The 13,061-nt window shown below is 38.2% G+C and overlaps 1 protein-coding gene across 2 annotated transcripts in view; it reads right to left on the reverse strand.

The window, feature by feature from the left end:
- The window catches only part of NPAS3 (neuronal PAS domain protein 3), a 1,017,265-nt gene that overhangs the window by 137,143 nt on the left and 867,061 nt on the right, over positions 1–13,061 (reverse strand). For both annotated transcript variants that reach the window (XM_023731480.1, XM_004376526.2), the window contains one exon: positions 6,049–6,223. In XM_023731480.1, the coding sequence (XP_023587248.1) occupies positions 6,049–6,223 (175 nt within the window). The remainder of the gene's footprint in view (positions 1–6,048; positions 6,224–13,061) is intronic.

Here is a 13,061-nt window from a genome sequence, read left to right on the forward strand (position 1 = left end):
TACAAACTGCCATTCAGATTGAAGGATTAGCAGTTTCCCTAGAAGGTACGCTAATTGTAAAAACAAAATCCAGTTCTATCTTAGACACTACATGGTTTGCATTTAGAGTTTTAAAACGGCAAGAGTAGAGTACAGCTCATCCTAGTGACTATACAGTGTGTTGTTTACACTTCCAGTGGATCTAACATTGTCATCAAGAGCAAATCTAGGGCTAATAAACTTCTATCATTTGACAACCTGTATGAATGTTGTAGTCACCATGGTAATTTTTAAGCCCTGTTTATCTCAAAAAGAACTTGGCTTGAGCTTTTGGCATTAGCATTCAAAACCATCCCCATGATATTATCTTACCATATAATGACTCCAAAAATCTCACAGAGATTAATGGTGATGACATAATTCCAGAAAGTCACCACTCTATATGTAGAAATATATTGGCAATAAAAACCAGTCACTGTGTGCCTTTCCCCAGTTGGGGATCTCTCACTTTTCTTTGATTTTTAAAGGCTTCAGATCAATAACTGGAGTGACATTATTAACAGCTCCCTCAACACCTTGGCCAGCGCTAATATTAAATCCATTATACCTTCTGTTTGACATTTGCAGTACAGCAGAAAGTGCTGTAGATACAGTCACATTGTCTAGGGACCAAGGTTGGATGTGGGGTTAGTAAGATGGTTTCCTCCACCTGACTTCTAAATTCAGTTCATTGATGGGAAACTTGAACCAATACCAAAAAAAAAAAACCAAACAATAAGAAAAAACTAACCCAATACCAGGGTGGTAAATAATTCATCCATGAAAGTACAAGTGTATCTCATATCCAAGCAGTTTTTGAAGCAAAATATTGATCTGATCCTCAGATAAATTTTTAAATTCTTTATTGTTATTCCTAAACATTTGTACCTTATTATATCACTTATTGTGAAAATCATCTAATGAATTCAGGGGAATTGAGTTCCTGTTCCTGTAGAATCAGGAGCTGATCAAATTTACCACAGCACAGAGGCATGAGTAGAAAATGCAGATTATTTCCATTTAGACAAGGACTCGAGTGCTTCAATTTTGCTTGCCTTTAAAATATTCAGGACATAGAGTGGGTATAACAGCATACAGATTATACTACTGCAATGATTAGTGTAACCCTATAAAACAAGCTAGATTCTGCCTGAAACTTTAAACAAACCATTCTAACCCCTATTTTAGACAACCAGTGGGTTAACCAGGCTGCTGTAGTTATTCTTCATTCAAAATACTGTCTCAGACATTTTGCTAACTTGTCTAAATCCTGGTCCAGTATTGATTTCTCCCTCTATGAGCTTGCACCCATTCCATAAGCTGCAAGAACCCCTTGTCCTGGCTCAATTCCCTCCAAAGCAGGACCCAGGTACGTTACTCCTGACAGTGGTCCTACAGCTAGGAGCTGATCGTTAGCTAGTGGGAAACAAACTGCTGGAGACAGAAAAGGAAATTTTGTCTTAAAGAGAGAAACATGACAGAGAAAGACACCCATGAAGTTACATGAAAAAGGTTACCAGATGCATGTGTGCTATGATCTTATTTTAGTAAAAAAAAACAAAAGCAAAACAACCAAACAAATAAGAACACTACATTCCTGTATATGTATACAGGTGTAGCAACAAAGTCTAGAAGGACATATGATATATATATGTGAACCGTGTTTTTTTTCTGGATAGTGGGATGTTGGTTGGTTGTCTTCTGCAGTCTCTGAATTTTTCACACTGGTCATTAATTAATTTTTTCATTGGAAAAAAAATAAAGCTGTTTTATTATGAAGGAGAAAGGAGAAAAAAACTCAATAATTTTATGACGTAGCCTAAGGAATATTACTCTTAACCTTCAAAAAAAGATTTTTAAAGTTCCTCTAAAACTTCTTGAAAGAGCTGCTTTTCTGTTTATTAAGCATTTAGAAGACACAACACTGAACTTTACTAAGAGGATAGCACTCATACTCCTAAGATCGCAGAATTATTAAGAGTAATAAGAAGATACAAGCAGATCTATGAAAAGAAAACAAACCATCCAAATGGCCTCTTCCAGAGATTCTGCACTCCCCAAGTACGGGAGCCTATAGGGACAGAAAAACGCTGGCCTGCAGACAGAGAAGCACAGTCTCTTCCAAAATGTTCAAAAAACTCCTGAATAGGCAATCTAGAACTCTATAACTTTTTAAAACCAGGCTACCCATTTACTTATGCCTGCCTTAAAATTTCTCTAAAAGAAATGCCTTATGAACTATTAATACACGTCCATACATATGAAATTTATTTGGGTTTGCTGTCCCATCAACAGATCTTTTTTCTTTCATTCTCTTAAGACTGGGTCAAGACAAGACAATCACAGGGCTAGCAGTTCAAAGAAACAGAATTCTTATTATGACACAGTATCACTGCCTCTTAGGCTGGTTTAGTCACTTATCTCCTTTTATTATAATGCCAAATGTTATTTAGATTTCAGTCATTTAGTAATGCTACACTGAACACTTCAGGGCTTCTGAAAAATTCCATACCTACTAGCCCCTTCATTTTCATAATAAGCACATATCAATACCCCTTTTCCACCCAAATTACACCACTGTTTAAAAAAGAATCTGTGTTGTTATCAGAGTCTAAAAGATTATGATGCAGTTAACAACAGTCTTCAAAAATGTTCCTTCATGTTATTAAGAATTAGAAAGTCTTGTTAAAATTCTTTCAGCTTTTAAGAAACATAAGCAGCTTTGGGATGTAGTGCCTGACATGAACTTTTCTAAGTTAATTCCGTTAGAGCAATCATCTGCATTAGTGATGATATTTTGCTAAAAGTAGCATCCTATGTTGTTTTTCAGAATTTCAGCAGTAAATCTAATAGCTTTTTTTAAGCCAAAAGATTGAAAATAACCAACACTACGGACTTTTTAAGCAGGGCATTTCTACCCCCAGATATACTGAATCAGAATCTAGATTTTAATAAGATCCCCAGGTGATTCTTATGTATAATTTCCTGGGAACTTGTTTGAAATGCAAATTCTCAGCAGGGGACTTGTTAGGCATGCAAATTCTCAGCAGAGGTTTGAACCAGACTGAACCTGTTAGAAGCCCTGAGGCAAACACAGCTTAACATTCTCTAATGGTGAGAGATACTCTGTCAAGAAGGAGAAACCCTTCCTATGTGACTGTAGCTAATGAGCCCAAGTTGTTAAGGGATGCAGAAAGCAGTGTTTTCAATTTCACTAGTTAGAATGGCTAAAGGCAGCGTGGGAAGGCAGAGGAAAGAAACCCAAGTAAATGTATGATACCTTTAAATGTTAAATGAACAGAGTGACTTTAAAGGAGAGAAGGGTGGTAATAGTCGAAGGTGATATGTATTCTCCTAATATTCAGAATGAAAAGATTATAAGTAAGAACTGAGTTCTAACAGTGTACCTAGAGTTGTTGTATGCATGCTGGTGCTTCATAGAAGGCATGGAATTTATCAGAGTTCTAATATTAAATCTTAAACCAGCTTGATTTCACTCTAGCTTAGGATGATATCTTAGCAGAACTGGTTTATGGACTCTGGATTTTTTTTTCTTTCTCCCAATCAAAGTCCCTCCAAGTGACAACTCACTCAGCATATGTTTGGGGAGATATCAAGCTCAATATGAATCAACAGTGTGATCTGGCTGCCAACAGGACCTAAGTCAACCTTATGTTGCATTAATAGATGTACATAGCAGTCTGTATTGAGAAAGATGACAGTCCCCCTGTTTTGTACTAATCAGAATGTATCTGGAGGGCTGTGCTCAGTTTTCAGAACCGTAATTTTAGAGGGTCACTGACAAACTGAAGCACAACCAAAGGAGAGTGACTAGGGTGGTGAGGGTCTTAGAAACATGGTCCCAGAACGCAGATCATAGATCACTGGGGAAAAGTGGCAGCAAATTCAATTTTGTGTCCATATGAGGAATAACTTTCTACCTATTAGAACTGCTGAACGAGGGCAGCCTTGTAATTTAGAGAGCTTCCTACCAGGGACAGGTTCAAGCAGAGACTGGAAGGCCACGTGTTGGTCTTGCTCTACAGGGATGACTATATTGGGTTGGAGATTAGATCAAAGGATGGTGAAGAGCCTTCCCAACTTGATTCATAGAAGCAAAGTCTACTTTCCTAGGGCCTTCCTTCATACTAAGGCTTACAAAATTAAATTATTTTAAGGGTTTAAGAGTCATGAGTAAACCATGTAACCCAATCCAAATCTAGAATGAAAAAGCGAAAACTGTCTCATGGGCCACCTCTCAAATATGAACATTCTAATGACTAAAAGGAGTCCCTGGGTGGTGTAGACAGTTAACGTGCTTGGCTCCTAACTGAAAGGTTGGAGGTTCCAGTCTACCCAGAGATGCCTCGGAAGAAAGGCCTGGTGATCTACTTCAAAAAATCAGACATTGAAAATCCTATGGAGCATAGTTCTACATTGACATACATGGGGTCAGCACACATGGGGTTGCTGTGAGTGAGAATCAATTCAATGGCAACTGGTGGTAAATGACTAAAAAGCAGTTCCGGTTTTCTCTCTGACATATCTAGTCAGTGAACTTTGGTATAAGAATATATGACTCCCCCTGCCCTATGAACACAGATATTTTCAAATTTAAGTGATAAAAAGCAGTCTTAAATACTCTTTTTTCTTATGCATGGGCTCACTGGAGAAAGATGCTCACCAGTGCTGTGGAATAATGCTATGGGATGGGGCCTCAGAAGCCACTGTTCACTTCAGTGAAGAAACATGGAATTCAAATATTTCCAAAAGAGAAAAATCTGTTTTTTCCCCTTCTTTGTGAGCAAACATACTGTGATTATTTCTAAGCAGGCAAAATTAAAAATGTTTTTCTTGGAAGCATGTAGAGATATTTTAACATTAACCTTAAGATAGTTTTTTCCCCCATTTTCTTCTTTTGTGTGTACGTGTGTTGTGAATCTGTTTTAAAACAACAGATCAAGAAAAGTACAAACATCTTTAAAGAGTGCAAAAATAATTTCCCAAGTAAGCAAATAAAACTTTGCACTTCAAATCAGGCCTTGATTCATTAAAAATCTTAAACTTCTCATGAGAAAAATTAACATTTAAACCACTGCTGCTTGGCCAAGCACTCCACCACACAAGAATATGAAATATCTCCTCTAAAAAAGTACAAAAAGGACAAAACCACAAATGTGGAACTTCAATTAATTTAAAGCCCCAATCAGCAAAGAATAAATCCTTCGCAGATCTAATTACCAGCGCTCTCGGAAGACCCAGGCCGACCAGCCAATCTTCCCCGTGTTTGAACAGCTTGATGAACTAGGGGACTGATGGATATCAAGTCATTTTGTTTAATTTATAAATGGATTTTCCCCTAATACTTAAATTATCATCAGTACAACACAATGAAAATGGGAACATTCTGAATGCAAAGTCTATAAGAGTCCTGGAAGGAATCCCAATGAGGAATGTCACCTCTGTTCATTCCTCTATACAATTGATCTAATTAAATACTGAGGGTGGAAAGGCAGTTTAAAATGTAGCCATTTCTGTTTTCTTTTTAGCCTTATCTGTTCACATCTTTCAAGTACCTTCTGATGCTTAAAAAAAAAAAAAAAAAAAGGCTAGATTTCTGCAAGTCCCCAACACTTTCAATTTCCCATAAGCTAATATTCAAAAAGCCTCGGCCATAGGTTTTGCTGAATAATAAACAAATGCATTACATTTAGCCATGGTAACAATGAAAGGAAGAAGGTGTTCCAAATCTGAACCGTTTCCCTCCAGTAATTTGAAAGAGAAACTAAAGGCACTAGCACCTTCTACATGTATTGTTCAACTGAAATTAGATCTCTGGATTATACTTATTAAAATGTCTCTTTATTTTCAAATCTCTTCCTTATTTAATTACTGCAAGGGATCAAAAGCTGCATGGAATTGTTAAATACCACTAGACCTATTTATAATCTCTTCACACTGGCAATTTGAGCCTAGTCATTTGGCAAAGGTCCTGCCCACCAACCCACACACTGGGATTGCAATTCCCACCTGGCTCAGGGGTCTCCGACTGAGAGGAGGAAGATGCTGAGCTGGCTCCATCCTCAGCGGTGCCCTGCGAGAGGAGACCCCGCCCAGGCGGGAGCTTCATGCCCAGCTGCTCTGCCATCTCCACGTGGTCCCCAGGGTGGACATAGTCAAAGACACTGCTTCCTGTCAGCTCCACCTAGAGGGGGAAGAGAAAGGGTGGGAAAAGAGGTGTCACAGGCTTTTTCCAGTTTTAAAATTCAGCACCACTGTGGTTCAGATTCTGCTTAGCAAATGGAATCTACATCGGTCCCAGAAACAGTCCTGGTTCTAAGTGTTCATCCTCAAATACTTAAGGATTCTTAAACTTGAAAGAGAAAGATTTTTTTTATATGTATTTATTTAGCATTTGTTTAGCCCAGTTTTTCACATACACTGTTGTTTGCATAAAGCTAAAACATTCTGAGCATGTGGACAAGTCGGCCTCGCATGCCGCTGTTTTATCCATGCATCATCAAATACTTTCGTGTTTGGTGTCAACTGGATGATTGACTGAATTCTACAGTGTTCTCATTGAGAGCTCTGGGCTTTGTACAGAAACAGCCAGAGATATCAGACTGGTATTTTCCTTAAAATACACAGATTTGCAAGATGCATTTTTATACATATCAGCTTATTTCTATGTAAATTTAAATTTAAGAAGTGCTGCTTATGAGTATATGCAAAGACATAATGTTTTCATTAAATATTACTCATTAGCTCTGTAATCATACAGAGAATTTTCCATGCAAAAAAGGTCAGCTGGGGTCTGAAGCAGCCATTTCTTTTCTGCTGGTATCAGCTTGTTTTGCCTTCAATCTAATAAAATAGATGGTACAATTCTCCTTGAGGGCTTTTTAAAAAATGTTTTATTTTGTGTACTCTTTGTATTAGGCTGACTCTAAAGGTAGAGAATATGTCTCAAATACCAGAAAGTGTCAGCCTGAAATGGAGGCACTACCCACTTTGGTGCTGTCAGGCATGGCCCTGGTCTGGGTTGGGTACTGTCTGAGGGGGCAGAAGTTGCTGGTAAGGACTGGCCTTACCTCTGTACTCTTCTGATGCTATAACTCTTACCTCCTTTCGAGAATAGCAATAATGCTCCTAAAGTAATGTATTAGGGTTACAGGTACTACAACAGGGAGAGATGTGTCAGCAACAGAACAAGGAAACGCTCTTTCCCAGGTCACTAATGAGTTTCCCAGTCCTCGAGAGTTTAATGGTCTCAAACCAGCTATGATGTGCCACAGAACGGCCGGCACTTCATATTTTTCACAAGTTTCTTGGTGGATGTTTACACAGAAATCCTTCCTACCTCATGTCCCTTTCCTGTGTAATTCCAAGCATCTCTCCAAATGCCACCTGCATTTCCATTCTCTTTTTGCTGCCAGGGAGGCATTCTGGCAGTGGGTGAATTGTCATAGAGCCATGTAATACCCAGCGTAATTATTATCCCCAGAACTCCAAGTCCCGGTAAAATTATCACATCTACTCCCAGACTCCATTTGATTAAAATCTTAACAGGCTACATATCTTCAACATCTATCAATTAGCAAAGGTATAGCCAGAAAAACGGGAGACTAAATTCAGTTTGGTTAATAGCTCTTCCTGAAAAGAGCTTGCATAACTTTTACTGAAAATGAGGCACTTTCTCTGTGCTATTAAATTACATTCTCCTACTGTATTACCCGACTACTGACTATATCATTTTACAATAACTATTTCCTCCATTTGGTATTGTTACAGAGCATAAATCAGGATTCATAAGTGATCAATTCCTCTCCTCTGGGAGGGAGGGATTACATGTAAATAATCCCTTTAATGTGCGCCTTGCCTCTAAGCATTTCACACAGCAATAAATGGGTAAACTGACTTTGAGCAATTAAGAAATTAAATGAAACTAATAAAATGTGTGTTTTAATATTTCTTGATGGTTATTTTGTTTGGGGATTAGGGAATATGAGGAAGTTATTCTCGTTTTGCATGGAGTCCAATTGCAGTACTGTGATAAAATTACTTTTCCAAAACTCTTAATTTTTATTTAATACTGCTACGTGCCTTTTGGCACAAGCTACAGATTGTGATAAGGTGGCAACACAGTGGGGGATACAATACAATTTTTAGGGGTACTGGTTATTACATATTCATGTAAGCCAGACTTACAGAAAAAGAAGGAGTAGACCACTAGCTCCACAACCTGATTTGCTCAGATATGCAGGTACTTCCTTTCCATACAATAGCATCTGAGGTACCACACATCTAGAGCAAGGCTGAGTCACACACAATGTGCCATATTACATTATGGCATGGTGAGGGTTTTCTTGTCCAGTGGCCTCAGGGGATCTTCCACCAAGATAGCTCAAAGCCTAATACTGGATGGAGAGGTTGGCATGGACAATCTGACACTATCATAATCTCCATGTATACATTGTACAGCTAGAGGAAAGCACAAACTATTTGGAGTCATAACCTGAGTTTGAGATAAGGATCTTTTCCTCTTTGGCTGTGTGACCTTGGATAAGTCATTTAACCTTCCTGGACTTCTGTTTCTTATTCTAAAAGTGGCAGTATTGCTGCTCTGCATGACTCCAGGGGAGGAGACCATTCACACTGTATTCTAAGTGGATGGCACTCCTGAAGAGCTACTCCATGGGAATGGTCAAGACAGTGGTTCTGAGAGCAGGGATGAAAGTAATACCCACTTTACCTGCCTCATAGCTTAATTTGAAAATCCAATAAAATTATGCACAGGAAATCACTTTGTAGGAAATAAGCACCATAAAATGCCTGCTTTTGTTGCTGCTACTTGGTGGATAAGAAGGGATGACATGCAGAAATGTATATTCCTGTGTAACTTCAGTGAGGGGTGCTTAGGATTTTGGTGGTCACTTTGGCACCCAGCTTGAATTAGCAGGGGAGATGACTGCTTTCAGCCTCAACTACAACAATCACAACAATATTAGCATCTACCTACTTATGTGCCAGGTCCTTTCCATATTTTGCTTTGATTAATTCTCATAAAAATCTTTAGAGCTGGTATATGATTATCACCTTTTATGGAAAAAGAAACTGAATAATCAAAGGGTAAGTAGTAGAGAGAGGATTCGGTCCAAAGCCTGCTTAACTCAACCTACCATCTTCAAGGTAGTGTATTAGAAGCCACAGAGGCTGAGCAGGGACCTCTGAGCTCCCCTTCTCTTCAATTTCACCTTTATTCAGGAGGGAGGGAACATTGAGCACCATGAAGGGAGGGGGCCAAGGGCAGGCAGCCTGACAATCCCTAGGCCTGAGGATGCTTTGCCATTGGACTCTTGGGCCAAAAGAAGATACTAAAACAGGTGTGCTAAACAAAAGTAGATGTGTGTATAGACAAAAATCCACTTACATATGGAGCCTGAGTCATCATCGATATCATCACATCTTACATTTATCTAACCCTTTCCATATTTCTCACATTGTTTTCACTTTGCTTAATTAAATTTTAGAGCTGGCAAAGACTTAAAAACCATCTACTTTTCACTTAAAGCACACACACACACAAACCCATCTATTAATACTCTTCTTTAACAGGTAAAAACTCTTAAGGTTCCTAGAAGTTAAAATGCTTGTTTAAGTTTACCAGCTGTTTCGTGGTTGAACCAGGTCTATAAGCCCAGCTGGCTCTCAGTTCACTGCTTTTCTCACTAAATCCTTGTCTGATTTTGTTCTGATGCCTGACTAGGTAAGACAGAGACTAGAACTCATATTTCCTGCCACTAAATTCTGTGCCTCAAAATAGACTACAGAAAGCAAGCCTGGGAAGTTTTTACTTGATCAGTAGAAATTACTTCATGTTAGCTTCAAGTAGGAAAAACAGAGCTCCAATCCAATATTACTATAGTTAATTTGGTACCTTCAACGCCCAGTTATCAACTCTTCCAAAACTTATGCCCACTGAGAATTAGAACTACTGTCTTGTACATAGTAGGTGTATCATAAATGTTTGTTGAATGAATAAATCAAGGGCTTTTACACTTGAAAAAAAACTGCTTTATGTTTGACTCTGACAAGTTTAGGTTGGTTCTTTTATATTATTTATAGTATTATTGTTATAGCATCATTTATTCTGCATAATGAGTTACAATGTAGCACCACAGTATTTTCATTCCCAATAAGTACTTGCCATATGCATTACATTCTATGCCTTCTTCTATAGACCTCAGTTGAGTTTAACAGAGAATTGTGTGTACATACACACATATACATTACAAAAAAGTTGGAGTCAACCCCAACTCATGGCGACCCCATTAATGTACATTCCAGAAAAGGGCAGGTTTCTAGGAATTTTTAAGAGAACAGTAGCCACCTTTCATAACAGGTGATTTCCCAATCTTTGGCAGAACTGTGTTTAGCTAGTTAGTTTCCAATTTCTTTTACACCCCTAGTCCTCATTATCTGAATTGTAACATACCAAAAAAAAAAAAAAAAAAAAAACCTCAAACCCATTGCTGTCAAGTCCATCCCAACTCACAGTGACCGTAGAGGACAGGGTAGAACTGCCCCATAGGGCTTCCAAGGCTATAATCTTTATAGAAGCAGACTGCCACATCTTTCTTCTGCAGAGTGGTTGGTTGGCAGCCAAATGCTTAACCACTGAGCCATGAGGGCCCCTTTTGAACTGTAACATAGTTCTATAAAAATTACTTTTTCTTAGCTTTTCCTTGAAATCACCAACAACAGAAACTTAGGGAAATTTCATTTTATATTGACTACTGGTTCTATCTTCAATTCCTAATTATGACCTATGTAATGGAAAAGCATAGCTCTTTACCTAATGTATTCTGATTAGTGCAAACTGCATTCGAAGGCATATGTGAGAACTTCTTCATTTTTTATAGTAAACTCAATCACTTTATACGGTGGTAAAAAAAACATGTTCTGTTTACTAAACTCAAGAAACAGACCCATGGGACTTTGAATTGTTTCTCTACCACAAGAAGGAAAAGTAAGCACAACTGTTGTCCAACCTGACTCCAGCTGAGTGACTCTAAAGGAGAAATCACTCTCTCACATTGCTTAGTGTACTAGAAAACAGCAGAGAATGCATCAGCAGGCCTGGCAGACAAGCAATGAGTAATAAACAACTATATCCAGAAGCAGCATTTTGTTTAAACTGTTCTCCCTGACTTTTCCCATCCAATGCTACGTAGATTTTTTTCCAGGACAAACTATAGTCACTGGTGCCATCTCACACACAGTCAAGCTAAAAACTACACCAAAAAAAAAAAAAAAAAAAACCCGAACTCATTGCTGTCGAGTCAATTCTGACTCATAGCGACCCTTAGAGGACAGAGTAGAACCGCCCCATAGAGTTTCCAAGGAGCGGCTGGTGAATTCATACTGCCCACTTTTGGTTAGCAGCCGTAGCTCTTAACCACTGCACAAAAACCACACAGCCATCTGCAAATTTATTTCACAGTCTGTTAGCTTGCATGTAATTTGCAAACTAGACACAGTTGATTTGGTAACTCTGAAGTTTCCTGGAAAAAAAATGTAAATATATTATACAGTGGTTTGAGTTGACTTTTCTATGTCAGGTCACTGTACCCTGCTGGTAGATAGGATGGGGGACTAATTTGTCTTTTCATACATCAAGCAAGCATGTCAATAGCCTTTGCTTGGCCCCCTGGTGTGAGCAATACTTTTTAACTACAGTGATGTACTAACAGTACAACTCATTGAATTCATTGCTCCTTTGATTGAAAGGGTTTGGTACAAATGAGGACACAGGCGGCAATGTTGTAAGTCATCTCCATACTGGAACAACCTAAGAGGATATACTTATAAAGAGAGATCATAAAGCCAATTTTAAAGATATATCTCTCTTTAAAAATATTTGTTTTGGGAGTAATACAAAGTTCAGTTTTATTACATAAAAGGGATCATCCAAATTCTAACATTTAAGGTATTTCCTAAACCTTTTGTAACATGTTGGATTTTAAAATTTCTTGAGGGTATTGCAATCACACTGAAGACTGGAGGTGATCTTTGTTAAGCCCTTCCACAGGGGTTCTCTTCCAGCCAGGCCTTGGTCCCATGGGGAATGCTGGCAATACTTGGATAGGAGGCCACGTCTGAGACAGAACTATGTTGGTGGCAAGTGCTTTGGAAATCTAACTCCCAGGTTAGGCTTTCAGATCTACCATGAGACCCTGACATCCTGGTTAGAAAATTCTGATCCAGGATAAGACTGAAATTCTATCTCACTATGGCAGGTTAGGATCTGTAGCTTTTTTGTGGGTCATATTTATATTATTGAAGGAATAAAGTGATAAAAGAATAAAATATAATAAGATGTGATAGCTTGATTAGCATAGGTTCTCTTTGGATTTACTAGTATCTTAATGCCATCTTCATAACTTCGTAGGTATTGCAGAACTCTATGAATATTTATGAAGTGTTTTGACAGAAACTTGATGTTCTTTACTGCTCTGTCTCATTCTATGTATTTGCTGACTTATCTGAAGAAAAACGCATAAAAGCATTGAGTCAGTTACAGAAATACATGTATAAATTAGTAGAACAAGAAGAAAGGCTCTATATCAGAATGATGAGGTAGAATGAAAAATCCTTTCAATGTCGTCAAATAAGAAAACGAATCCACTCTCTTCTTATAGATATGTTAACATAGCTTTCCCGTAGAAGGATTTGAGCTAAAAGATACCACATCATGTGTTTATTTTTTCCTCTGAAATAAACATTTCTACTCCTGTGGGAATCAGTGAGGCAAAGTACTTCTTTTGCTTTTTTTTTTTTTAATTTTTTTATTGTACTTTAGATGAAGGTTTACAGAACAAACGGTTTCTCATTAAACAGTTAGTACACATATTGTTTTATGACAATGGTTAACAACCCCACGACATGTCAACACTGTCCCTTCTCAACCTTGGGTTCCCTATTACCAGCTTTCCTGTCCCCTCCTGCCTTCTAGTCCTTGTCCCTGGACTGTTGTAGCCCAT

The sequence above is a fragment of the Trichechus manatus genome, unplaced genomic scaffold, assembly GCF_000243295.1.
Source record: "Trichechus manatus latirostris isolate Lorelei unplaced genomic scaffold, TriManLat1.0 scaffold00043, whole genome shotgun sequence".
NCBI lineage: Eukaryota > Metazoa > Chordata > Mammalia > Sirenia > Trichechidae > Trichechus > Trichechus manatus.